Consider the following 24,514-nt stretch of genomic DNA (forward strand, 5'->3'; position numbering starts at 1 on the left):
TTTTGAGACTAAGAGTTTGGTTTGATATTTCATAACACGGTGCTTACTCCTCTTTGGTGTATTTTGTAATATGTCCCCTAGTAACATGAGATAGCACTACGATTCCTGCTATTAAATGGTTATTCAGAAGTGTTACACTACAGGCCGTTTTTTGCTTGTATGTGAATTATTAGGTGTTTGAATTAGCAAAATGTGGATTAGCAAAGTTTTTGCTTCGCTAGGAGTACAGCAGACACTTAAGCCATTTGGTCGTCAGCTAGAGTTGTTCTGTGTTTGACCTTATCAAAATAATGCCTGCTAGTGCCTCTGTAATTAAACATCTGTCAGGATTTTCAAAATGCCCTATGGGTTTTCTTTTGGGGAGGGGGGAGACAAGCCCCTGCTCTTAGGGGTGAAAAAGTGGCGTGTGCAACAGCAAAATGCATTTTAGTCATTTTTGCAGGAGGGCAAACTTATGAGATCAGCAGCTTTCTCCTCCATTTTGGCTGATGTAAATAAGCAGTAAATTTATTGAGACATCCGGCGCAAAATTGGTGTGAGAACAGAACTTTGGGCCTCCTGTGGCAGCTTGAGCAGATGGGTGCTTCTTACTATTTCTTAAAAACTGAAATGACAGGGAGATTAGGGTTTTAAAATCACAGCTTCTGTTGCATGCATTAATTAAAGGGTTTTAGTGTAATAATTCTATCTTATTGTTCTAAAGCATACGGTCAACTACTTTCAGTTTTTTTTTTTTTTTTTTTTTTTTTTTTTTTGAAAGTACTCAGCCCTTCTCTGGGAGCCACGGCTGTTTGTTCAGTTAAATTCCTTCTGATTAAAGCTCCCTGAATAGTCATTGCCATCCTATACCGCGTTCCAGTCTGCTTCTCTGTGCTATGCTGATAATGGGGTCACTGGGAGATTTCTGAATTATAATTTGTAATCCAAGGTATAGTGCTTCAGGGATGCTTGGCTGCTCAGCACAGTCTGATGCGCCTCCAAGTACTATTGTAGCACTTGGGGCAGTGGCTCGTATGTTTCTATTCCTGGCTTGTTTTGCTCACAGGGGAAGCAACATAGCAATTTTGGTTATTTGTTATCAGGCCTTTTTTTTATTATTATTATTTTTATTTTATTTTTATTTTATTTAATATGGAAATGGATTGGAATCCGACCCCTGCAGTGTCCTAGCAATACTAACATTTTTCTTAAACTATATATATATAAATTAAGATACGCCTGCAATAACCTATCCTTTATCACTTTTTCCCTGAAAAACATAAACCTGCAGATTTTACTAATCTGAAAATGGCATGCATCAAGGGTGCTGATTTAGCAGCCTCTGACAGGAGAGGTGGGGCTTCTCTGGGGTCTTGTGCTGATGGGCTACGACAAGATTGTTTTAAGACAAAGGCCTTTATTGTACCTGTCACACGAGTTTTATGTAAAAATGTCAGTACTATGGATACTGTGGATTTGGCACCGTTTTGCCTCTTTCCAATAAAACTTAGTTCCCTGGAAGAGCAGATGTTCCCTGGAATGAACTCCTTCTGAGGAATTAGCTAATTAAGCAGGTCGAGCTTTTGCATTCTTCCAAACCATGTATCCTGAGGCTGTAGCGCGGTGTCAGGGCTCTTTGGCAGTGCTCTGTAGGCACATAGGTTAAGGCTGGGTGAAGACAGGCTGCCAAGCAGATGAGCCAGTGCCACAGTTCAGCAAGGGAAAGGGCAAGCAAGAGCTGTCAGACCAACCAACAGCTTTTAAATGGATGAGGAGGAGATGTGGTGGAGCTGGCATCCGATTCCAGCAAACTGCTGGCCAGCCTGTTGGAGTACCAGCGCAGTGACTGAGTAGGCAGAGATGATTTATCCTTTCCGTCTCTGACTAGCATCACCTGCTAAACGAGAGTTTTGCATCTGGGCTATGCAGATATTGTCATCAGCTCTAAGATTGGCTTAGCACTGAATAGTAAAATGATGCACACAATTTGTGGTTCTCTTTTTTGTTTGTTTGGCCAAGCTGGGGAGCGCCACTCCCAGCAACTGGGAGCCAGCACCTCTCAGGAGCTGGGTTGTTGTTTGCCTTACTAAGTGCTACATCTCCCTGTAACAAGCTATTAAGTTGTTAGGGAAGGCTGATCTATCTTTAGACTGTATTGACCCATTATCACCCCCCCCCCCCCCGGCCCCCCCCAATCTCCATGTCTTAGAGGACAGACCACACCAAATAAGGGATTTCTTAGATCCTCTTAGATGCGGGAAGGAGCTTGATAAAAGATGGGGGTTGGCACCCAACTCTCCACAAAGCACTCACAGCAGGAGAGGCTGTTGATAGCATGTTTCTAGGTTTGGAGGAGTGGAAAACCTCCAAGGGTGTTTGAAAGAGAGGTGAGACTTACTCAGTGGTGGCTCTCCATTGGAAGGTGCAGCCGTCTCTTGCATAGAGGATGAGGGATGCAGAAAACAAAATCAGGAAGGATTTGGGGTTGAGAAGACTGGCAGAAAAACAGACATGCTCTTCACAACTCCCCTTGAATTATTAAGCATGTCAGTCTGTAATTTGGAAGCAACCTTAACTGAGTTTATGCTCATACATTACATTTCTTTTCATTGTTGCAATGAAGGTTAGAACAATTTCATGAAAGCTCCTTAAAATGAGTCTTAAGTTTCCAATATGCATTTTTAAAAATACTGTTTTTATAAGGGCAATATTACAACTTTTAAACCACTGCTTTCCACAGAAAATAATTAATTTCTTGTGATTCAGTAATGTCATTACACAAAGTATTGCTTTGTTGTTTTTCTCTCTTCTACCTAGTAACAAGATGACTCAGATAGTAACCTGGATAATTAGATGACACAGAAACATTTTTTTATTTTTATTTTTTTTAAAAAAAAGTTATATATTCTTAACACTACAGGTTAAGCTTGTGACCAATAACAGGAAGGGGATCAATTTCAAACTGAAATAGGATATGCATAAAAAAAATCAGCTCAATTTTTAAGGGCACTGCGCAGTGTAAATACAGGAGTACAACATTGCAGTAATGATGAATTTTAAGGTAAACAATACAGAGTTTTTTTGTTTGTTTGTTTGTTTGTTTGTTTTAGAAGAGCTGACCAGATACTTGCACTTTAGACTTGTTTGAAAACAAGGGATTTTATTTTACCACAATGTTAAAAGTACTCCTTGGTTTTAACTGCTTTGTTTCTGCTGAGAAGATTTCCAGGATAAAACTTTACTTCACTTTGATGTCCAACACTAAACAACAAGAAAGTATTTAGCACAGTGCAAGTGCCAGTAAAATTCAGCCATGTAAAATTCCTGGTAGTGTAACTGAAGTCTGAATTTTATGTTTAGGTGGAGAGAGATTGAATTTTTTTAGGAAAGAGTTATTGCCTAAAGGAAGTTTTTCTACTTACCATAAGCAAAATACAAAGCACTGAAAAAGAAGTTGGAAAAAAAATGAAAAGTGGTGTGGAGAGATGTTGGGGAGAGGAAAAAGGCAATGAGCATGTAAAGTGCTGTTTATTTTAAACTTCTTTTTCGTAATGACTGGGACTATTTTGTCTTACGTACTTACCTCGAGCTTCACTGCAGCTAGTTAACATGAGTGAAAAGAAGGAATAACCAGTCTACGGGCTCTGATGTAAATACCCAGCTGTAATGAAGACTGGATTTGCTGAGAAGTTACAATTAGTATGGCTGTTCTCACTGCATTGCATCTTTGAAAACTGGCAATGCACCAACTTAAGTTTCCTGTCCTGACCAGGTCAGATGGGCAAGGAACCACAACTGAACTTGGTTAGAGACTTTCACATGGAGAGTTTAGTCAGAGGACAAATCTAACTTAGCTGGAGCTAAGAGATACTCTTACTTCTGAATGACAGTACTCCTGTTCTAGAGGACAGATGACTTTAATCTCAGAGGGACTGAAGAACTATCTTATGGTCATTTATGGTAAGAAAGTATGTGGTAAAACTGAAAATTGTAACTTGGAATGCCTTTCAATGCCTTTAACTGCAAAACCATCCATCCTCTGTGATACATTTTTCTTATGGAGCACAGAGTGGAACACAACAAAATAAGGGAGAAAGATGATTGCTGAGAAGGATGTATTCTCAAGGTGGTGGAAGGATATAGAGGCAAAACCTCCAAAAGCACCTTTATGGTTTTGACTAAGGCAAAACAAGCTGTGGCTAGCTTTTCCACAGGCTGGATAATACAGAAAGATAGATAGGAAAATTCAAACAGGAAGGACAAGGGAGGAAAACATTAGAGGAAAGCCTTTTCATGGGAGCTCAAAAGAGATTCAAAGGTTGACTCAGCTTCCTACTCTGCAGAAGGCACTTGTGCTGAATTCTGCATGGCTGCTGTGGAGGGTGGGTTTCACAGTTTCACAGTCTGAAATATCATCCAATTAAATATAGAGCCTGTGCTAATTATCCCCTCCCCAGTGGAAACCTGTTTGCAAACCCCAAACAAGGTGGAAAGAGTTACCTCTTAGTGTAGAATCTTTAAGGGTTCTTAAACAGTAGACAAAAAAAAAAAAGCTTTAAAGACTCTTCCTCTCTTTCTCTCCCTCTCTCTCACAAACAAACAAACGTGTATGTCTGTGAATTGTAGGCGCTGACCTTGGGAAAGTCAGTATTTCATCAACAAATATGTAAGACAGCCTTGGAAAGTCCCTTGTAAGCTTAGTGCTCATTTATATTCTGACTTTTGGAGGGAAACACTCATTCTGAAATAATGAAAGAATTATTATATAAATTAAACCTACGTGTTTAAAGGTTTTTTTTTGTTGTTGTTCGTCTGTTTTTGTTTGTTTGCTTTTTTAGAGCTCAGCTTGGAAGCACCTCTTTTTGTTAAACTTTCATAAAACATCCTTAAACTGTATGTTTAGTATTCGCTGCTGTTCCTCTCAGTTCCTGAATACTCAAATGGCAAAGTGCAGCATTAATTAGGAAGAGCACTTGGTTTGCTCTTTCTTCAATAAGCTAAAATGGAAAATAGATGCCAATCAAAGTACAAAGTGCACTTGGATGCCTAGCGACAGGTATCATTTCCAACTTTTTAGAATATAATGACATATACTCATTCGTCTGAAAGCTATGCCCTATTAATTAAAGCATATGAAGTATGCTTTAATGCTAAAACAATATATATATATATATATTTTTTAAAAAAGGACTACCCCAAATCCTTAATTGCATTAACAAACCTAGGCCTTTGAATAAGAGACCGTTCTCCCTAAATCATTTATTTATTTATTTATTTCTGCTGAGAATAAAGAGCTGTCTCCATTTATCCTATTCCTGGTCTTTGTTTTAGGCTTGAAGTTGAATTCCAAACATAAAAGCGTATTTTTTGTTGTTGTTAGATTTGGCAAAATTTGAAGGATTTTTTTTTACATGCCCTCTGCAAATATTTTCAATTTAATAATGTGTTGCTGCTGCATCTTAGCTTGTCTTCATCTAACTAAAACAGCAGTCAGAAATGACCTTGTGGCAAATACTGGATGCTATCTTCATATATACGTTTTCATTTATGTGTTACTGCTTGTTGTTATACTTTCGTGTTAATTGTTTGTAAGTGAAGCTTCTCCCCCTCTTGCAGCACTTTACCTTTTTAATCTGTACGAATGCTCTCTCAATTAGCACTCTGCAGGCAAAAGTTTTACACTTGTGAGGTCTTTATTTTCTTCCCCCACAATTTTATATTTTCCTGAGTGTCTGATAGAAAAGTTCAGGCGATACTTTCATACAGAGAGATGCATGTGGGCTGATTACCATACATCAAGACTGACTCTGAAAAGAAACATACAGATTGGCATTACCTCATTCTGCTGCTGACTGCACAGACTTCAGCATGTTTTGACTGAGATCTTTCTACATAGCAGGAGCAATGGACAAAAGTCAAAACCTCTGTATCTGATTTTTTTAAATTTTGTTCCTAAAACAGATGCTTTTCTACCATCTGTGAATATGTTGTTTCCTACTAAGTAACCTGTATTAGCCTATTGGGGCTATTTATTTCAAGGGAGTTGTGGTTTATTTTTTAAAAATGGGGGAGGAGGGGAGGACAGTATAATATAGCATATTATGTAAGAAAGACCATCAAGGTTCTGTACTTCCTGTCTTCACTGCTTCTTTAATCACACCCCAAATCACTGGACCAGACATGTCTTCATCTACAAGAAGGCTTTTATTCTCTTTCTGTTTGTGGTGTTTGCAATCATGTTAACCCAGGTGAGTTTTACTTGTTGTTGTTGAACGTGTCGGAATAGTGCTGTCTTCTGTAGCCACACAGAAGCAGCATCTTCTGCTGTTTTGAAGTATGGAGACGCACAACCTCCACCCCACAGTGCTACACACTTTATCATAAAATGACTTGAGTCCCATGGCACAGAGATATAAAGATATGTATTGTCAGTGGACAGCTGGGAAGCTCTGTTCAGAGAGTTCCTCAGGGTAGAGAGAGGATGATTTTCCCAAGTTGTTGGTTGGTGGAAGGTGTCATGGGAAGCTCTCAGAGCTGTTGGCTGCCTGTTCTCGGTCCAGCTGGTCTCTCCCATTTCAGGAGAGCAAGGAACTTCCATATCACCTGTCTGCTGGTGCTGGGCTACACACACATACCCTTAGTCCAGCCACCTCTGTCCATGTAGCTCAACCTCCGCATGGAGGTGCAGAAGGTGCTGTGGGGAGGAACCTTGCTGAAAGTTGCACCTTGTAGGTCTGTGCTGTCTCTGCTGGACAATTCTGTGGGATAAATCCCTTGTTATGCTTGATTTCCTTTGTTTTCTGGGCAGAGGACCCAATAGAGGTCATGGACAGCTCGTGGTGCCTGGGGTCACCAAGCTGTGTTTTGGGGGCAGATCTCCTCAGGCACTGGGTTAGCGGTGAGGAGGGGGTGGTGGCCATGTTCTGGGAGTGCTGTCACCCGTGTTTGTTTTGTTGGGGGTACTTTTGGTGCTGCTTGGTACTATTTTGGAGCAGGAGGCCAAGGCCCAACACACACGAGAGCACTTTACTGGGAAGGCCTCAGCGCTAGGCCTCGCCGAGGCGGCGGCGGGACTCATCCGCTGGGCGGCGGCGCCACCTGGCGGCGGCCGGGCCCTGGAATGACACTGACAACAGTATTATTTTTTTTTTTTTTGGTCCTTTTGAATATAAATCCTCTTCAGCTGTCTTCGCGATGTGGGAGCTACTGTAGTATGTTAGTGAAATGCGAGGTGCTGCAAATAAAGATAAACGCATAGCGCAGCATTTTAACTTCATGCAGAGGGAGTGCGCCACGGTGAAGTCCACCAGAGTTGTAATGATTTAACTGTGTGTCTCATTTGGTGTGGGTAGGTAACGCCATTAACCACATCACCTCTCTTGTGACTGCTTTGGGTCGCTATTTTCCTCTTTTGAGTCAGGAAATGAAATTTGAAGTCAGTTTGATGCAACGTCTGTGCCACAAAGGCACAGTTAACCACCTGAACCTTGTGTGTAGCAGCTGAACTAACCTGTGGATTAAATATGTCTTAGTGAATGACTCTGAGGAGGATTTACCAAACACTTCATTTTTCTGGCATCAGTCTAAACTATATCTTTGCTACAGTAATTATGGTAGTATCTCTTAGTGTGATGTTGGGGGGGGGGGGAGGCAGCCATGCAATTGTTTACCTCTCTTTGGAAATACCTGGCCGATCAAGCATCTGTTTCTCAGTATGGTTTTCTGCTATTTGAGAATCTGAATTAACCAGATGGATTTCTTAAGCCCACTATTCTTCAGGCGAGTTTTATTTCTGTTGACTGGAAGCAGTTCTAAGGAGTCAAAGGGCTGGGATAGGGAGTGTCTGGTCTTTTGTAACAGGAGGATATGAATAAATGGTAGGTAAGTGATGTGGGTGATCTGAGGAGCTCTTTTTTGATAACTTAATCATTTTTTTTTTTCTTTTTTTGGTGGAGTTTTATGTGTGTAACAACAAAGCCTGCAGCTGGTACCCCGTCAGGCATTGGGGCTGGGAGGTGGTTTGGTTACCCCTGTTCCCCTCACCCCTCCCCAGTACACTGGTTAACCCTGCTGGAGTTCCTCTGACCCACCATATGCTGCTGGGAGAGCAGGTGGCCCTCCTGAGGTTACAAAAAGATCAGTTCCCTGTGAAGACCTGAACAGTGGGGAATAATTAACACCGAAGCTCCTCAGGAGGAGAGGTGTCAGTACTGCTTCTGCAAAAATTGACCAGGCCCCAGCTCTCACTCAAGAAACAATGCATCTTTTTCCCTGTTCTCAGTGGGATATTCCTGCATCACTCCAGTTTTTCAAGTCAGAGGAGAAGGGTTTTGCACTGAGATGGCAAGTGTCTTTTTATTTCAATATTTCACCTCATTTCAATATCTGATGATCAAAATTTTAAAATCTCTTTTGTTAATCCTGTGGCAGGCGCAGGGATTTTTCATGCTTGCTCTCAATATGGAGGCGAAAGGCAGCACTGAGGTTAACAAGGCCTCTCACCCAAAATGGTGTTTGCAGTCTGCTGCAGATGCTCATAAAGAAGCTCTTTTCTATCAAACCAAGATTGCAAATTGCCCTTGAATGTACTTTCCTGCTCTCTTGTAACGTATGTAACAGCACAAGGGCTGGGGAAAGGTAGGAAAGCTGTAGTACTTCCCACCCTTCTGGTAGTGTGTATGCATGCACCTTTTCCTAATCCTTTAGAGAAGGAGAAATTCCAAATTAAGCCAGCCTGTGGCAGTGTTTTTCAGCATTTCTTTTGCTTCTGCATTTAAAGCATAAGCCTTGGTACTAATTAGAAAAGTTGAGAAGCTTCCTATGCACTATATGCAATAGTTAATTCCAGTATTTAACATTTTATCATTTGAACACAAACCTTTATTTATTAAAATGAGCGTGTGTTATAAATAATCATGACTCACAGGTGCAGAATTACTAGCTAGATGTCTATGAAGCTTATTTTAAATTCGATGTGTTGCTATTCCTTTTTTTTTTCTAATGGATTTGATTTCTCACCACTTCCTCCTTTACCATAACAATGTTTCTATTATTTGAAAGATTGAATAAAACACATTTACAGACAGTTCTTCTTTTTTTTTTCAATACATCTTTAAGACATCCCCTTGTCTCCTGACCTTTCTGATCTACATTATGCACCGTGGGATGATTCTCATCTGACTTCCTTCCCAAACAGAGGGCTTCCTCTTTCTTAAAATGGGAAGCATACACAGCAGAGATGAATAGATGCTGGAATTTCTTGCCTCTTTTAGATTACATCTGAAGAATTATGTTTTGTTACTCATTTTGCAAATTATAAAGACTTTAAAAAGCAAGACTTTAAGTCAGCCAAGGATTTTGGTGCTTCGATGAGCTCTAAAATTTACCTCTCGGTATAAAAGGAAAAGTGCCAGCAAAAAAAAAAAATAAAACCCCAAATTCCTTTAAGAGCACTGCTCAGCCACAAACAAGTGCCTTTTCTGCGTTCTTGTTCATGGCGGTAGGTTGCAGGGTTTTTTGTCTATTAGCTCTTCAGGGGGATTATGGAAGTTGCCAGTAAATGACTGATGTCTTTAGTGATCTCCACAAGGCTGTCACAGAGTTGTTTCAAGCCTGCTCTGAAAGGCCGTCTACTTTGTTGGAAATGCCTCCCATAGTTATTGTGACCATTTCCTCTGTTCCTGCACAAAAGAGCAAGGGAGGATACTGGATGGAAAGGGAAAGGGAAAGGAAATGCTACTTACCTAGCAATTAACCAGACTGTGAATATTGCTGCCATATGAGGTCAACTAGAGCAAATGCCACCATTGGCGTGCTGGAGGCTCAGCAGAGGCAGCTGGGTCCAGCAGGCAGGGCCTCGAGCCTGTTTTCAAGGCCTTTGGCACAAAGCTCCGGGTTTTATGGCATGTGTATGACACGTTTGGTGGCTTGAACCCTGTTCCCAGTGAAGGGTGTTGCAGTCACTGCAAGCCATGCATCACTGACTGCCTTTGCGGCCACATCCTCCCAGGTAGCTCAGGTTCCCTTGGTTCATCCACAGCAGAACTGTTAAAAACAACTTTTGATCAATCCATCAATAGCTTGGAGCCTTCCTGCCGCTGAGCCTCACTGGAGGAAACTCTGCATGTCCCATGCTCGTCTGCCCTGCCATGTCCTTCCCACCATGGTGGTGGGGAAAGTCTGGCTCCAGCAGCCTGGCTCCGAAGTCCTTTTTCCTCTGATAGCCTGAAAGAAATAGTAACATGAAGAAACAGATTTTCTAACCAAATACTGTACAACTATAGCGTCTTTAAATATTTGTAATACTTTCAAAATAACAGTCTAAGTTCACCTTTCAGTGATGTACCACTGCATTTGACATGACTGACGTGCAGAGTAGAGATCCCTGACTTCCTTTAAGTCTCTGAACATGGGAACCAGCATGGTAGCATGGCCTTTAGTACGAGAAACAAGGTAAGTTAGCTCATGTGGAGGGAGCTCTGTATTTCCGTAGCTGTGCTACCTCGGTTACCACATTGGGCTTGTTGGCTGCAGCTGAGGCACTTCTGCAGCAGGCAGGCCTGCAGCACAGCTGTACCCTCTGCTTTTAGGCTGAGCAGCTCTAGTAACAAGTTTTATGATGTATGGCAATATGTTAGCCATGCTTAACAAATGATAGGAGAAATGAAATATTGGCTGAGGAACGTTAAGCTGTATGGTGTAGCTGCCAGCCCACAGTCCTGGCCTAGAAGGCCTTTTTCCTTAATACACTTGAAGGAAGAGGAACAGGTGGTGGTCAAGAAGACGCTCTGGAGCAGACATTGTGGCATGTCTGACTGTTGGAACGAAAGGGAAAATCTCGAGAAAGATTTACAGCTGTGTCATTCTGTGTTTGGAGTGGCTGTACAGGCAGGCTGCCACTTGCTTAAAAAAGAAAAAAAAAAAAAATCCGAGTCATAATTTTCCATCTCCTCTGCAAGTAGTTTTGTTGCATCAAAGCCATTTGGGCTTCTTTCGTTGCCTTAAATAATAATAATAAAAAAAAAAACACCCCCACCCAAATCTAACCCTCTCAAATTTAATTATGTATCCTGCTGTGTTAATAGTCTTATTCCCCCTTTTTTTTCCCCTTCTACCTGCACCAAAGTTAACAAGCAGGGCCACACACAATGAAATGCCCAGCAGCTAACAGTGCACCCTGGAAGTACTGCACTTAGGTTTTGGACCAGTTCATACAGCATTGCTATTAAGCCTGGAATTACGACAAAGCTGTGTTACAGTCAAATTGGTATCATCTGGCCTAATCACTTCCTAATTTTGCAGAGCATTCCAAGGGTTTTATATCCCATAATTTTCTTTAAGTACATTATGATCAGCAACATGGAAGGTAATGCCAAATTGTACAGTTTTCATTTTTGGCGTGCTGTCCCTGCAAGTGTTTTGCACCGGTCCTGTGTTAAGTATTCATTTCTCTCTCTCCCTTTTACTCAAAATGTGTAGCTAAGTGCTTACCACTCCCTCAAGATCCAGGTGAAATGACTGTGAAGGTACCTGTACTTCTGTACTTATTAAACCCATGTGGTGCTGTCACTCTGGTTTAGTCCCTGGTTTGCCCTTCTGCATGTGGGACTGACGGATGTTTTCCTGTGCGTGCATTTGGGTGTGAAGTTTCCTCCAGGAAGAAAAGCCAGTTTGAAGGTTTGTGGCATGGAGGCAGAGGCGAGAAGGCTTTGTGTGATGTAGACCATTCACTTCCATTTCCCAGTGCCGTGCTTTGCCTGGCTGTAGCTGCAGCAGCCCGATGGGTGATGGGGAGATGGGATGCACTGGGTGCTCGCAGGGCAAAGTGGGGCTGTGGAGCACAGTGCCCTGCTCAGGGGCTTGCAGGTGGCACCAGCAGCACAGTGCCAGCTGCCCTGCTGTATTCCAGCCTCTGGTGACAGTCGAAATGGCCACATGCACATGGCATGTCCTGGGGCTCTGCTGGGGATGTGAGAAGGGTGCAGCAGTGATGTGAGTTGCAGCCTTGTTGTGTGAGGCTTGGCAGCTCTTTGAAGCCTCCCCATGGCTCTGCATTTAAAGGACAGGCTGCCTTCTGAAGTGTAAAAACTACCTCTGTGTCAAGCTGGTGTGGATGAAGGGTGAAAAAGGCACTTGGAAATACTCTGATAACAAAGGCTGCAGCCTTGCCTGCAGATACATACAGGTTGTTTAGTGGGACTTCTCCCTTACTGCTGGGCAGAGATTACCCTTGTGCACCTCCTTTTGAGAAACACAGAGGGAAAGGGTTGTAAGTCATCATTAGCTCTGCTATTGCCCCAAATTCCTTTGCGCTATGTATCCAATACCTTACAAAAGTCCCAGTGAGGATGTATGGAGCGACGTGATAAACACTGAAAACGTAGTGTCTCTGTGGCATGCTGCCAGCAGCAGCCATTTTACCCACATACGCGCACACTTTTACTTTGCTATGCGCTCTGCTGCAGATGCTTTCTCTCCCTCATACTCAGGTAGAAGCCCGTGTTGACCCTTGTAAGGGTGATAGCTGGGAGACAGGTCCCAACAGTACCTGCCACTAGAAGAGAGTTTAGTTTATGTTTGGGCTTCAGGGCGAAGCTTGTAGCGCTGGATGAGCACCTGTGTGAAGCTGAGGGTGATAGGAAGATATTATGCAAGGGAAGAGTGGAGTAATTTGCACGTGGAGCTGCTCTTGCAATCAGTTGTCCTTTGGAAGGCTTGTAGCATCAGTACCGTGATAACAGAGCCAAATATTCTTTGATGAAAAATTGTATACGAGTAGCTGGAAAGAAAAAGTTCACTGTAAACTTTCATGCCTTTTTTTTTTTTTTTTTTCCCCTGTGCCTCCAGTACCTAACAACGTGTGCTGCAAACTTTGGACCTGATACCCTTTCCCACTTAATTCCTCAGTTACTTTGTTGGTGCATATTCTCTGATAGTGCTTGAAGTTGCAGTAAACTTGCTGACATTTGCATCTGTAGCTGTGTGCATGGAAGATGGTTTCAAGCCCCTTCAAAAAAGAAAAGGAAAAAAAAAAAAAGTGATCCTTGAAGTGTGACATAACTCTAAAGCATTTCTGCTGTGCAAAGGAATTTGTAATTTTACTGAGCTAGGGAATACCTTGTAGAAGGGATCTTTTGTGTGCTTTACCGTAATTGTTCTCAGACTCAGATTTCACTCATATTAAAAGGTTAAGTTTCAAATTTAATCAACTAAATTTTTTTTGTTATTTTTCTGATAAGCTCAGTGGCCTTTCACATTCTTCCCAAAATGCAAAACTAATGCAGTCAGTATCACTGATAATAATAATAACGACCTAAAATAATTTAAAAAATCAACATGTGAAGTCTGGGACTGAACAAACTTTATTGAATTAGTCTGATGGTTGCCTATTCCTGTTTTCTGCTGCCCAGATTGTAAGAGCTCAGTGGGTTTTGTTTTCACAAGCAGCAGGTGTCCTCCCAGACAATGCAGGAGAGATTAGTCAAATGGAGAATCAAGAGTGTTATGAGGGGCGGTTTGGGCTGGCATTTTTCTCATTCATCTCGTGGAATGTCTCACAGTTCTGCTGTGAAGAAGTGAGCAGTATAAAGGACCCTTTGGCTGTTTGCATGCTGGGGACATGGTTTCATGAGAACTCGGGCAGTGTGATATTTTAGGTGTTGGACAGCAAGGATAAAAAGTGACGTGCAGGTAAAATTAGAAGTTGTAGAGTGTAAAAATAGTAAAATAAAACAAGCTGGCCTTTGGAATGACTCCAAATGCTGTTGTTCTTGGAACAGAGAGGGAACAGGGAAGCCTGAAAACAAATGTGCAAGAAACTTAACAGTTATAATACATGTTGAGCTTAGGGCTCCAAGTGTTAGTTATTTAGTCAATATGGAAACCGTGATAGTGCTGTTTGGGAAGAAAAGAGTGAAAAAAAAAATATGTTACTGTAAGGTTCCAAAAAGGCTTAAAATTTCCTTACATAGTAATTTCCCCTCTCTGGCCCCACTCCCCAGCCTAGTAATGCAAAACTGCAGTTCTTCTATCTGTACTTGTGAGATGATGCTTTTTTGTTGTTGTCTGCATCCATCCTTAGGAATTATTTGGTTGAAAGTTGGCAGTCACCATCATGCATCCTTGTCCTGAAATTGTTGGCCACAAGATTAAAAAATAAATGAGAGTTCATCTTAGAAACTCTAAGATTTAGGTATGTGAAGGGAGAATGGAGACCATGAATACAAGCTAAACCAAAGGGCATCTAGTATGATCAGTATGCTAAAAATGGTATCTCATTATTAAGAGAAATCAACCATTCCCGTTATCTGGGTTCATTTGCTAAGGATGTGTAAGCTGTTACAAATACATACTAATAGATTAGAAGGAAAAAGGTAAGTCCACAACATCTAGCCACAAAAAGGAAAAGAAAAGCAATAAGGAAAACAGTGTGCTATTAAACAGAAACAAATTTCTCATTAGTGAGCAGATGGCTGGGAAACTCAGGACTTCTTGGAGAGTCTGGGACTCATTTCTTCTGTGTGCTGCTGGGCTCTGGTTCAAGGCTGTGTTACTCTACTTTCCCCCCTGGCATAGCTGCAGTGAAATCACTGTGGGGTGAAGTGAGTTATCAGACTGATAAACCACCTCTCTTGGTCAACATCTGAATCTCAAGGGCTACGTTGGGATTATGCCTTGTTGAAAACCTCAGGCCTTAGCCAAAACCACTCCCTGTTGTTCTAAAATTAGTTCAAGAGGAAGCAGGGATATTAGTTGATCATGTGCTTTCTGCCCTTCACTATTACCCTCTTATCTGCTAGCATGCCCCGTCATGCAGTATTGAGTATTCCAATCTAATCGTGTTCATCTGTTTTTGTGAATTATTGAGGAGCTGTTGCAGCTGCACCTAAAAACGTCTAACAACATATAAAGTGAGGTGAGCTTTGCAGATGAGAAGCTGGCTCTCATATCAAAGCAAAATAACTTTTTCTTCCCAGTATCTCATTGCAGCAAGTGGCCTTGTGCTGTAGGGAAAGCTGAGAGATATGCAGGAGTTGTCTCTTGCCTCGCATCCTATTTAGCACTGTGTTGGGGTTCTGCTGTGTGATGCAGCTGGGGCAGAAAGCGGAGGAGTTGATGCATAGTGTGTAGAGGACATGAACTTGAAGAGAGGTCATCATCAGCGTAAGACAAATCATCCTCTGCGAAACAGGTAACAGGTCTCTTTGAACAGCCCGACCCATGCTCAGAGGATCAACCCACTGTTAAACAGGATCAGGGACTCACCAGTGAATTCTCCATAAGTTCTTTCCTTGGCTAACCACGTAGGGATTTTAGTATGAAAAGGCTGGTTTTGGCATTCATCTACAATGCAGCTGTAATATGTGGATTTAGCTTACGAGGGGTTTGGGGTTGCTGTGTGGGTAGAGCGAAGGGCAGGAGTAAGTCATGCTTTCTGTCTCCCCATGAACAGGATTGAATTTTATCATGCATGAGCAGCTTTTTGTCTGTGGAAGTTTCACATTCCACATGCTGTTCCACCTCTTCCCTTGACAATACACATAATTGTTTTTTTTTGTTGTTGTTGTTTTTTTTCTGTTCATTGTGAGTTTTCCTGTGTGCGATTATCTTATTGTTGTGATACACTCCAGTGCTCAGGATGACATAATTCTCTTTGGGAACCTGGCACTCCTCAGGGGCCTGCAGGCTTTGGCCTATCACCTTGCTGTCTTCCACCCGCGAGGCTGGGGATGTTTAACTCTTCATCTCTATTTTGTAGTTGGTTACTTTTCTGACACGATTCTTTAAAACTCCTTCAAACTTGTCCATATTTGCAGATCAGCAAAGATATTCAGGGTGCGTGGAGTATTTTGGTTGGACCTTCCTTTCACAGGGTAAAATGCCTCAAATCTGTGCTGCAGAACTGCTTTTTGCCTTTTTTCCCTGCCATGTCATTGTGTGGTACTTATTGCAGGCTTTTGCATATTGCCCATGACTGGTGTTTACATTAGGGTTAATGCATATATAACGATGCAACTGGTATGGCCATCATGCCTCTTTTTTAGAGGAGTAGTTTTAGCTTTAGCTTTTATATATATATATATATATATAAAAAACATGCTTTTATTTGTGAAAGCTAAGCTGAAGAACCTCACCTAGTACACTCATATTTAACTTGTTGTCTACTGTAACAGTAACATCTGTTATATTCAGCATTGCTCCTTCCCAGATTTTGTCCTCCCACTGCATGGGGTTTTGGATCATTTCCCTTCACTTGTCTTAGCTTGCCTTTTTTTTTTTTTTTTTTTTCCCCAGAATGAATCCAATTTGATTATTTTCAGACTGTGTTTCTATTCTTTGTAAGTCCCTGTGCATTACTTCCTTCTCCCCATTATTTTTGCAGCTCCTCCAAATGAGATATTTCCTGGAGACCTAAGTTAGCGTGGTGTCTAGAGTCTCTTTTGGATCATTAAGGAAAATACCAAGTGAAATAGGACCTAATATAGATCTTTGCAATATTGCACCTTCTTCCAATGTTGTCCTTTGCTTTGATCGTAATTTATATTCAGTCAGTTTTCAAATCAAGCCAGAGCATTCAAAAGTGCAAATCACTATCAAATGTTTACTGAAAATCAAACACGCCACATCTGCTCCTTTCCCTTCAACTCCTAGTGTTGCAGTGCTAGCCAGAAAAGGGGCCAATTTCTCGACAGTTCTGCTCTTCTCAATAGAAATCACGGTTTCATTGTCCTCAGGCTTGTAGCCTGGTTTACTTTATAGGAAGCCTCATGAATTAAAACAGCTGTGCGGCCCGTTCTGAATTTTGGGTTTGTGGAGAGCAGAGCTGGGAGGAAATAAGTGGAGTTTGTGCATGTGAGAGGGAGGAGGAGAGAAGGGGATTGTGTATGGGGAAGGGGAGCTGTTTCCATCTGCCTGTGTAAGGTACATAACTAAGGGGTAGCAGTTAAATACATTTCTAAAGAAGTGTTTGAAACCCCAAGTGTTCTTGTATTTCTAGCCCTCGGCTTCCCATATAGTTGAGTGTTGTGTGTTGTCCTGCTTTGCTTTCCTTGGGTTTCTGAAGGTATGTCCAAAAAAATCCCAAAGAGAAGCCTTAAAATCTAATTTAAGAACACTGATACCTGAAGCCGAGTCCAAGCAGGAGGCATGAGGTGGCATCAGCAGCCAGCTCCTTCCTGAGCACCTCACAAAATTCCTCCACTTCAACTGTTGGCCAGGTGTCTGCGACACACAAAACCTGTAACACTTCAGGGCTGTGGTGAAAGGACCTTTCTCATTCTCAAGTATAAAAGGTAAACTGGAGTTTTGGGGAAGAAACAAAGGAATTGAGACAAAAATGAGAAGATGACAGGGACTGAAGGGAAGACAGTGAGAGATTGCTTTGCCAAGAAGTCTTTCAATGGGGAGCGTGAGTTATAGTCCCTGGAGATCGCGCAAAAGGCATCCCATTCATGGCTTTTTGCTTTGACCTGGCCATAATAAAATCTCGAAAGTTTCTGGTGACAGTAATGCCTGCACTGCACTGGTTAGAGCAATATTTTATACCAGTGATTTAAAAGGATTGTTGGTACCCCTTTTCAGCTGGGGCAAGCGGCTGGGAGCAGGCAGAAATAAATTTAATCTATTTTTCTAAGAAGGCTCTGACGATACCACTGGGTTGTGTGCTTGCTCCTCTTCCTTTTGCTGTCATCCTCTTTCTCCTCTTGGCTTTTGCTGCCTGCTGGCACCCAGCTGGGGCTGCCCAGCACACCAGGGGGATACAAAGGGCTATGGGGCAGCCTTTTGGCCTGATGGGTGTCTGTGGTGTCAGGTCCTGGGGAGGGCAGGAGCGGTGTTAGGGAGAAGTTTAGGCTGTGTTTGTGCTGTTGGGGAAAAGTGTGGTTTGGCCTGTATGTGGAAAGTGTGTGCTGAGCTTGGGGAAGACAGGTAAGGGTGTGTTTGTTTAGTGTGTATTTTTATTTTTCATTTTTATTTATTGCTAGAAGTACAGCTTGAGCAATTAATAGTGCTATTGAGGCTCCTGAAGTAAGCTCTTAAAATTATTCCTGGTATGTTTGGTACTGCTTGTGGAGAACATCAGAGGAACTGAATGGAGCAGGAAACTACTACGAGGCGTTAGGAACTGTGTTTTGTACTAACCTTACAAATTCTCATATGTTACACTGGCAGCATCCGACTTCAGCTCTGTGGTGATTACAGGCAGTGCCCAGAGTTACCTCATCACTGCCTCCCTGCGTTTTCATATTTATTCTGTGCTGCAGTTTCCACCAGGAAAATCCCTTTTGCTTTGACGACTGCAGTACCCTGAGGGGCTAAAAGAACCGTAGCCATCTCCCAGGCTATATACCTACAGTTACTCTGTCTTCTGCTGCTTCCTCCTCCTCCTCCTCCTCCTCCTCCTCCTCCCCTCAAGTCCAGGCCCAAACCGAACTGCCTCCCTGCCTCATCATCAGCCCGCCTCAGTCAGTTCGGCTGAAACAGAACTCTGTGTGGGTTTTGGTGAAGCCAGGGACCCCCAAAGGGTGCCAGGGGTAGGCAGAGCTCCCCAGGAGCTGCTGGCCCCTGTGGAAGGGCTCCATCATCGTGGCCACAGGGACCAGGCCTGAGAGCGGGGTTTGGGGTGCTCACCACCTCCCCTGCTCCCTGTGCCAGGCTCGGCTTAGCCAGGAGGTTGGTTCAGCCCCCACGGAGTTACTGCTGCGATTGAATGATTTGTTTTTGCTTTCCTTCATTATTTACTACGATGATCAAAGGACCCGCTCCTTGTGATCGTAAAGGGAAGCCTTAAAATCTTATTTAAGAGCACAAATATTTTGGGCTTTGACAGATGTGCTTTGAAAATAACACAGATGTGCAGTGTCAGATTTCACTGCTGCATGCAGTGTCTTTGTTTCAAACTGTAAATTTAGCCAGTAGTGCTGGGCATGTGCTTTCCCAAAGCTTTGCCCCCCTGAAACACAGGAAAAACAAGTTTTTTTTTTTTTTTCCTTATATTTTTTTTTTCCTGACTTTATCCCTCTAGAGAGTTTGAAAGGAAAATGATCTTAGCAGAGTGAACACTCAGCCCTGCAGGACTACAAATCTATGGGTTATTTTTAACCTAATTACCTCAAATTAAACAAAAGCTTATGATTTATTTATCAATTTATTTATTGCTTGAATTGAAGATGAGGTTAAAGGGACTTTATTTGCAGTGAGACTCCAGCTGAAGCCGTACTTCCATTGTGCCTTTTAGAAGAATGCCGGTGGCACTGTGTCCTGCTAAGGAACAGCACTTGATTTTCTGAAGCACTGCCTTTTCTGAGTTGATGGGAGAGGATATGCAGCGATAGAGCAGTTCACTCCTTTCCCATTCTCACCACTCCTCCGGATATGGTGATCGCTTTGGACTGGTGACATTTTAGATGGAGCATAGGCTCCTTACACTTGCCTGGCAGTGGCTCATTAACTGCATGTTAATTGAAACTGAAAGTTTGTCAGATGATTCAATTCAGTTACATGTTAAATGGATTCAGTGAAGTAAGCATTACTGCTGTGATGAAAATCTCTCTGGAATTGATTTGTGAACTGATTTGGAGGGATTCAACGACTTTATCAGCAGCTCTGTGAGAGGAGCGTTGTGAGAGCGGGTGGAGGTAGCCGTGCTCCAAGCAAAACAAATCATACTCTTCTGTTCCCCCCTAAACTGCTTTAATTACTGCCCAGTATGTTCCCTTTCCAGGACATGTGTTAGACAAATTTGCTCTGGAGAGCTGAGAAGCAAAGAAGAAACTGGGAAGAACTGAGAGTCTGCTTTGAATTCTGTAATCTCAGTGGCTGAAAATGTTGAATTTCTTATCTCTCAGTGGATTGAGCAGTCGTAAAATTTACCTAAAGTTTGACTCAAACATAAACATATGTTAAAATAAAAATGTATCTGCTTTAAACTAATGGACAAAAAATTCAAAATTTATGTTCTTCATAACTCATCTTTTATATTGGGCCACTGCAAAAGTCTCTCTTAAGTGAGCAAATTATTCTGTATGCTGTATCTGCTTATATGCTTCGTTTCAATGTGGAGCCAATTTTTATTGCTGAGTTATAAACCCTTTGGAAAAAAAAAAAAGGGGCTTGTAATGGAAACGCTGACAGACCTTTAACTAGGTCAATCTTATCTGGCTCCATTATCTTTGCTTTTGTTAAAGCATTAAATGGCTTCATATTTGTTTATGTTTCTCACAGCCCCAGAATTTTAACATGGGTATATTATTGAATTGTTCTTTCTTCAAAATGTCACGAACATTTGAGAGTTTATCCAGACTTTACAGTGATCTTTAAAAATAAATTGAACTGTTGTGTCTTATTCCGTAATTTTCTTGCTTATACAGTACATTTAGTTTGTAGTATATCATTACAATACTAATACCAAAGTTTGCTTTTTTTTTCTATTTTACTGTATTCTTGAATTTTGTTTCATCTGTTGTGCTTCTTTTTGCACAAAATGACAATTACATTTTTTGTTTGTCCCATTCAGATGAAAAGCCATACCACTGCAATTTTTCTGAAGAGGAAACACCTATGGCAACATCTCAGGTGGAGGAAATTCCGAAGCTGGGAAGCCGCAATGCCAGAGAAAACGAGGCCAATGAATCTAAGCCAGAGATTCCAGCTTTGGTGTCAGCACTGGAGAGTGTCATCAAGGAGCCCTTTTCAAAATACCACGATCTGAAAGGTTCTGTAGACATAAAGATGCCAGCATTTCACCACAGCCAAGGGCTTTCTTGCTCCAGTCACTTTGCTGGCTTAGTTTCGGGTGCGAGCCAGACATCTTCAAACATGGTCATGGACTTGAAAACATCACTTGAAGTGCAAGCTAGTCGCTCTAGAGAAAATTTGCTAGACTTACACAGGGAGCATCCTCGAATAGAAAAAGGTGCTGAAGCTCACGAGGCAGCTCCGCTTGATTTGAGTGAAAAATCAACAAGGGATAATTCATGCAATAAAAATTCGAATACATCCTTGCAGGCTGCTTTAATTATCTACCCATGTCCTTTCTGCAGTCACAAGACCTACTACCCCGAAGTCCTGTGGATGCACAAAAGAGTTTTGCACAAAGTCAGCTGTAACTCGATGGTTCCCCCTTGGGTTCAACAGAATGGATTCAAGAGTATTAAAAACAACCTGGTTTTTCTGGCAAGGAGTGGGCGTACCGGACCCCCTCCCGTTCTCGGTGGTAAGGAATGCCAGCCTTTGCCGGTTGCCAGATTTACGCGCACTCAAGTGCCAAGTGCATTGCCAGGGTCCAAAAGCAGCTCTCTTCCTGTTGGGACGACTGCAAAGTCTGGGAGTATGCATCAGTCAAAGGACAGCCATGCATTTGGCCACTGTGGTCCACGCTTATCAGGTCTTGATGGGTACAGACAGCCCAAATTAAACCATTCCCAGGAGCAATACAGCATAGCAGCACAACAGCCTCCGCTGAAAAATAAATATGAAGCAAATTCCAAACTTATGCAAATGGGAGCCTATAGCAGAAGTGTAACGCCTACTCAGACAGTCATATCCAGGCCTAACACGCAGTCCAGCAACAGTAAACAGGTGGAAAAGTATGTGGTTCCCCAAGGAAGTACTGGTTTTGTCCCTTCAGGTAAGCACTGTACATCCGATTCCGTGAAGGCCAAATTCAACCCACCACCACAGTATCATCCCCTGTGCAAAAGCGAGCAGTACACGAAACACGAAGAGCCATCGGTGCCTCAGAGGGAGTCTCACATAAAGGCTGGGAACGAGATGAGGACATTGGCAAACTGCACAGCTGTGGCACGAGCAAGTCCACTGATGCAGCCCCAGCCTAGTGCAGCAGGAATTTCTTCGGCTTTACACTCCAGCAAACAGGATCTGGGATCAGACGGGCATGAGAAACGTTTGGACATTTTAAATATCTTTAAAACATACATTCCAAAGGACCTCGCTTCATTGTACCAAACCTGTGGTGCCAACAGCCCCGTCCTGGATCACACAGGTAAGATTTCATAAGCCCTTCCACAGCTGGGGATGTGGCTTGCTTGGTCCTTTTTCATTTTGAGCCACAGCACGTTGTTTTGCAGTTTCCTCTTTCTCCTTTTAGCTGTTGGGATTATAAATTCATTGTTCTATCATTTCTGGATAGGCTTGAATAGACTTGTTTACCGGTCTTTAACATTGCAGCATCCCTCCTCATGCACTGTGTGACATTTCTGTCACAGGTTAAATGTAGTTGGTTCCACCTGGAGTATTCCTGTTGCTTCATCCCCTCCCTTCAAGCAGGCTAGAGTTACACAGATGTGCTGTCACACTATGATCCCACTGATACGCTGGTGCTGGCAAACATCATAATCTTTTTGCTTCGGGCAAAATAAACATCCTCTGGGGCTTATCTGTGATGTTACTTTGGAGGTTTTGTTCATTTTTTTTAGCAAACGAGTCTTCTAACAACAGAGAGGTAATCACTTGTCAGCGTCCTTTGTCTTTCTTGACAAAAGTCTTAAGATCTCCTTGTCCGTATCAAAAATACTATAGTATTTTTCAAACGATACTTTTGATCTATTTGTATGTTTATAATTAAAAAGAGGTATAGCTGAATATGTGCCTGCTAATTCACATAAGCTATAAAGGCTGTTTTTCAAATAATCAATTAAAGGTTTAGGGACTAAAAAAGTACTGCCACATTTGAGAAAAAAAAAAAAAAAAGGTGGGGAGGGGGGAGGAAGAGGATAAAAAACCTGTGCATTTGCATTTGAAACTATGCTCTTCTGACTATCTGCCAAAATTAGTTTGCCTCAGTCGAAACTGAAAATCACACTGATTGATTGCTCTTGAGGTGGGTACATGGGGGTGGAGAACGGGAACCAGAGTCCCTGCTTTTGCCCTTTGTAAACCATCCCATTTTTTTAAGCACTTCTGTTAGTAGAAGCTGTGCAAGAACTGACTTTCACATACAAAAAGTACTTGTTTCACACCTTTACTACTACAACTGGAAATGGCTAGTATGCTCACCTGACATAATGCTCTCTGTTTCATCAAAGAAGTGTGTGAAATGGAGCCTGTGACCCCATTTTGTAAGGTGGATGAAACACAGGACATTCAGAAGCCAACAGTTGTGGTCTAGGTCCCAGAAGGTGTATGCAAGTCGATTGCTCTGGCAGCTGTGAGGCATGAAAGGAGCCATGATGTTGAGTCAGGTCTTTGTGGAAGGTCTTTTGGAGAAGACAGAGGCAAAATCTGTCTGAAACAGCTCATGAGGTGTACCTTTCAGCCACTCTGTTGTTGCTTTTAATCAGGTAAATACTAATGCTGCATAAGAGATGACTTTTATTACTACTGAACAGATCATTCAGCATTCACCTGAACAGAGCATTCAGGTAGTTAGAGGCTGTGTAATTATTGTAACTAGCATGAAGCTTTTGGGTTTTGTTAAGGAAGCAGAGAATGACTTTCCCGGTTGCTAAATACACAGGGTCAGTGTTCCTGTTCTTGGGTACAGGAATAAATACCAGTTAATTGTTCCACCATCAACTTTGGGGTACCTTACTGTGGGTGAACTCCCTGATGTTACTTAAGACTCTAACATGTCAACCTGCACAGTGAAATCTTATTGATCCAGTGAGCTCCTAGCCCTGTTTAGAGGAATAGAGAGAAACATGAAAAGCCATGAACTAGAAGCTGACTCAAGTGAATGCAGACACCAGAAAACCCATGTAGAACACTAGGGCACAATAAAATAGGGGCAGGATTTCCAAAGAGGTCTCCGTTTACCTGTTTTGTTTTTAAAGAGAGATTTTATTGCCAAAATGTTTTTGCTGGGCAGTGATTTCCAGAGACACTTTAACTGGAAGTTATTTAGTGCCTATCTCCACTTTGAAATCTCTTCTTTCATTCTAAGTGTTTTATAGCAATCAAGTTTTCAGAACTTGAAACTTTTTTTTTTTATGTAGCTTGTCTTCATTTTATAAACAACTTCCAGGTTGTTGATGGTTCTTTGAACCAATTGGCATGATGGCTGTTTTTCATAGCACTAAAATAAAAAGCTGCTGCAGGCAAAAAGGAACAAGATCCTACCGACTGCAAATAGAGGAAGCTAAATGAACCTTGTCTGAAATAACACATGGTCCTAGACTGAGCCCTCTGTCAGTATGCATCATACAATTAAGTCTTCATATGGCAATGTGAATAGGGCAATCATGACATAAATGACAACCAGAAATCCCACTTAGATATGCTATTTGTCACATGCTTTTTCCCACTTGAGTGTTCCTGATAAACTTTACTTGGGTGTTTGGTGCTAATATACCCGCATCTTGGACCATATTAGAATATTTTAGTGCGTGGTTGTGCAGGGTTTAACTTCCTTTATAGCAGCTGGGTTTATATCTGGGGTCATTCCTTTTACATTTGTGTTTATTCCAGCATGCCCTTGGAAAGCCGTACGTGCTGTTGTGATGCAGCTGCAAGCACAAAGCTTTCTGCACTTAGGCTAGGTTCATTTCGCACTGCCCAAACTTCCCAAATGCTTGCAGGG

At 42.1% G+C, this 24,514-nt stretch overlaps 1 protein-coding gene across 2 annotated transcripts in view; it reads left to right on the plus strand.

Moving 5' to 3' along the window:
• Positions 1-24,514, plus strand: part of ZNF516 (zinc finger protein 516) — a 60,040-nt gene that overhangs the window by 21,970 nt on the left and 13,556 nt on the right. For both annotated transcript variants that reach the window (XM_035317493.1, XM_035317494.1), the window contains exon 2: positions 20,492-21,979. In XM_035317493.1, coding sequence (XP_035173384.1) covers positions 20,492-21,979 — 1,488 coding nt within the window. The remainder of the gene's footprint in view (positions 1-20,491; positions 21,980-24,514) is intronic.

Source organism: Oxyura jamaicensis, chromosome 2 (genome assembly GCF_011077185.1).
Source record: "Oxyura jamaicensis isolate SHBP4307 breed ruddy duck chromosome 2, BPBGC_Ojam_1.0, whole genome shotgun sequence".
Taxonomy (NCBI): Eukaryota; Metazoa; Chordata; class Aves; order Anseriformes; family Anatidae; genus Oxyura; species Oxyura jamaicensis.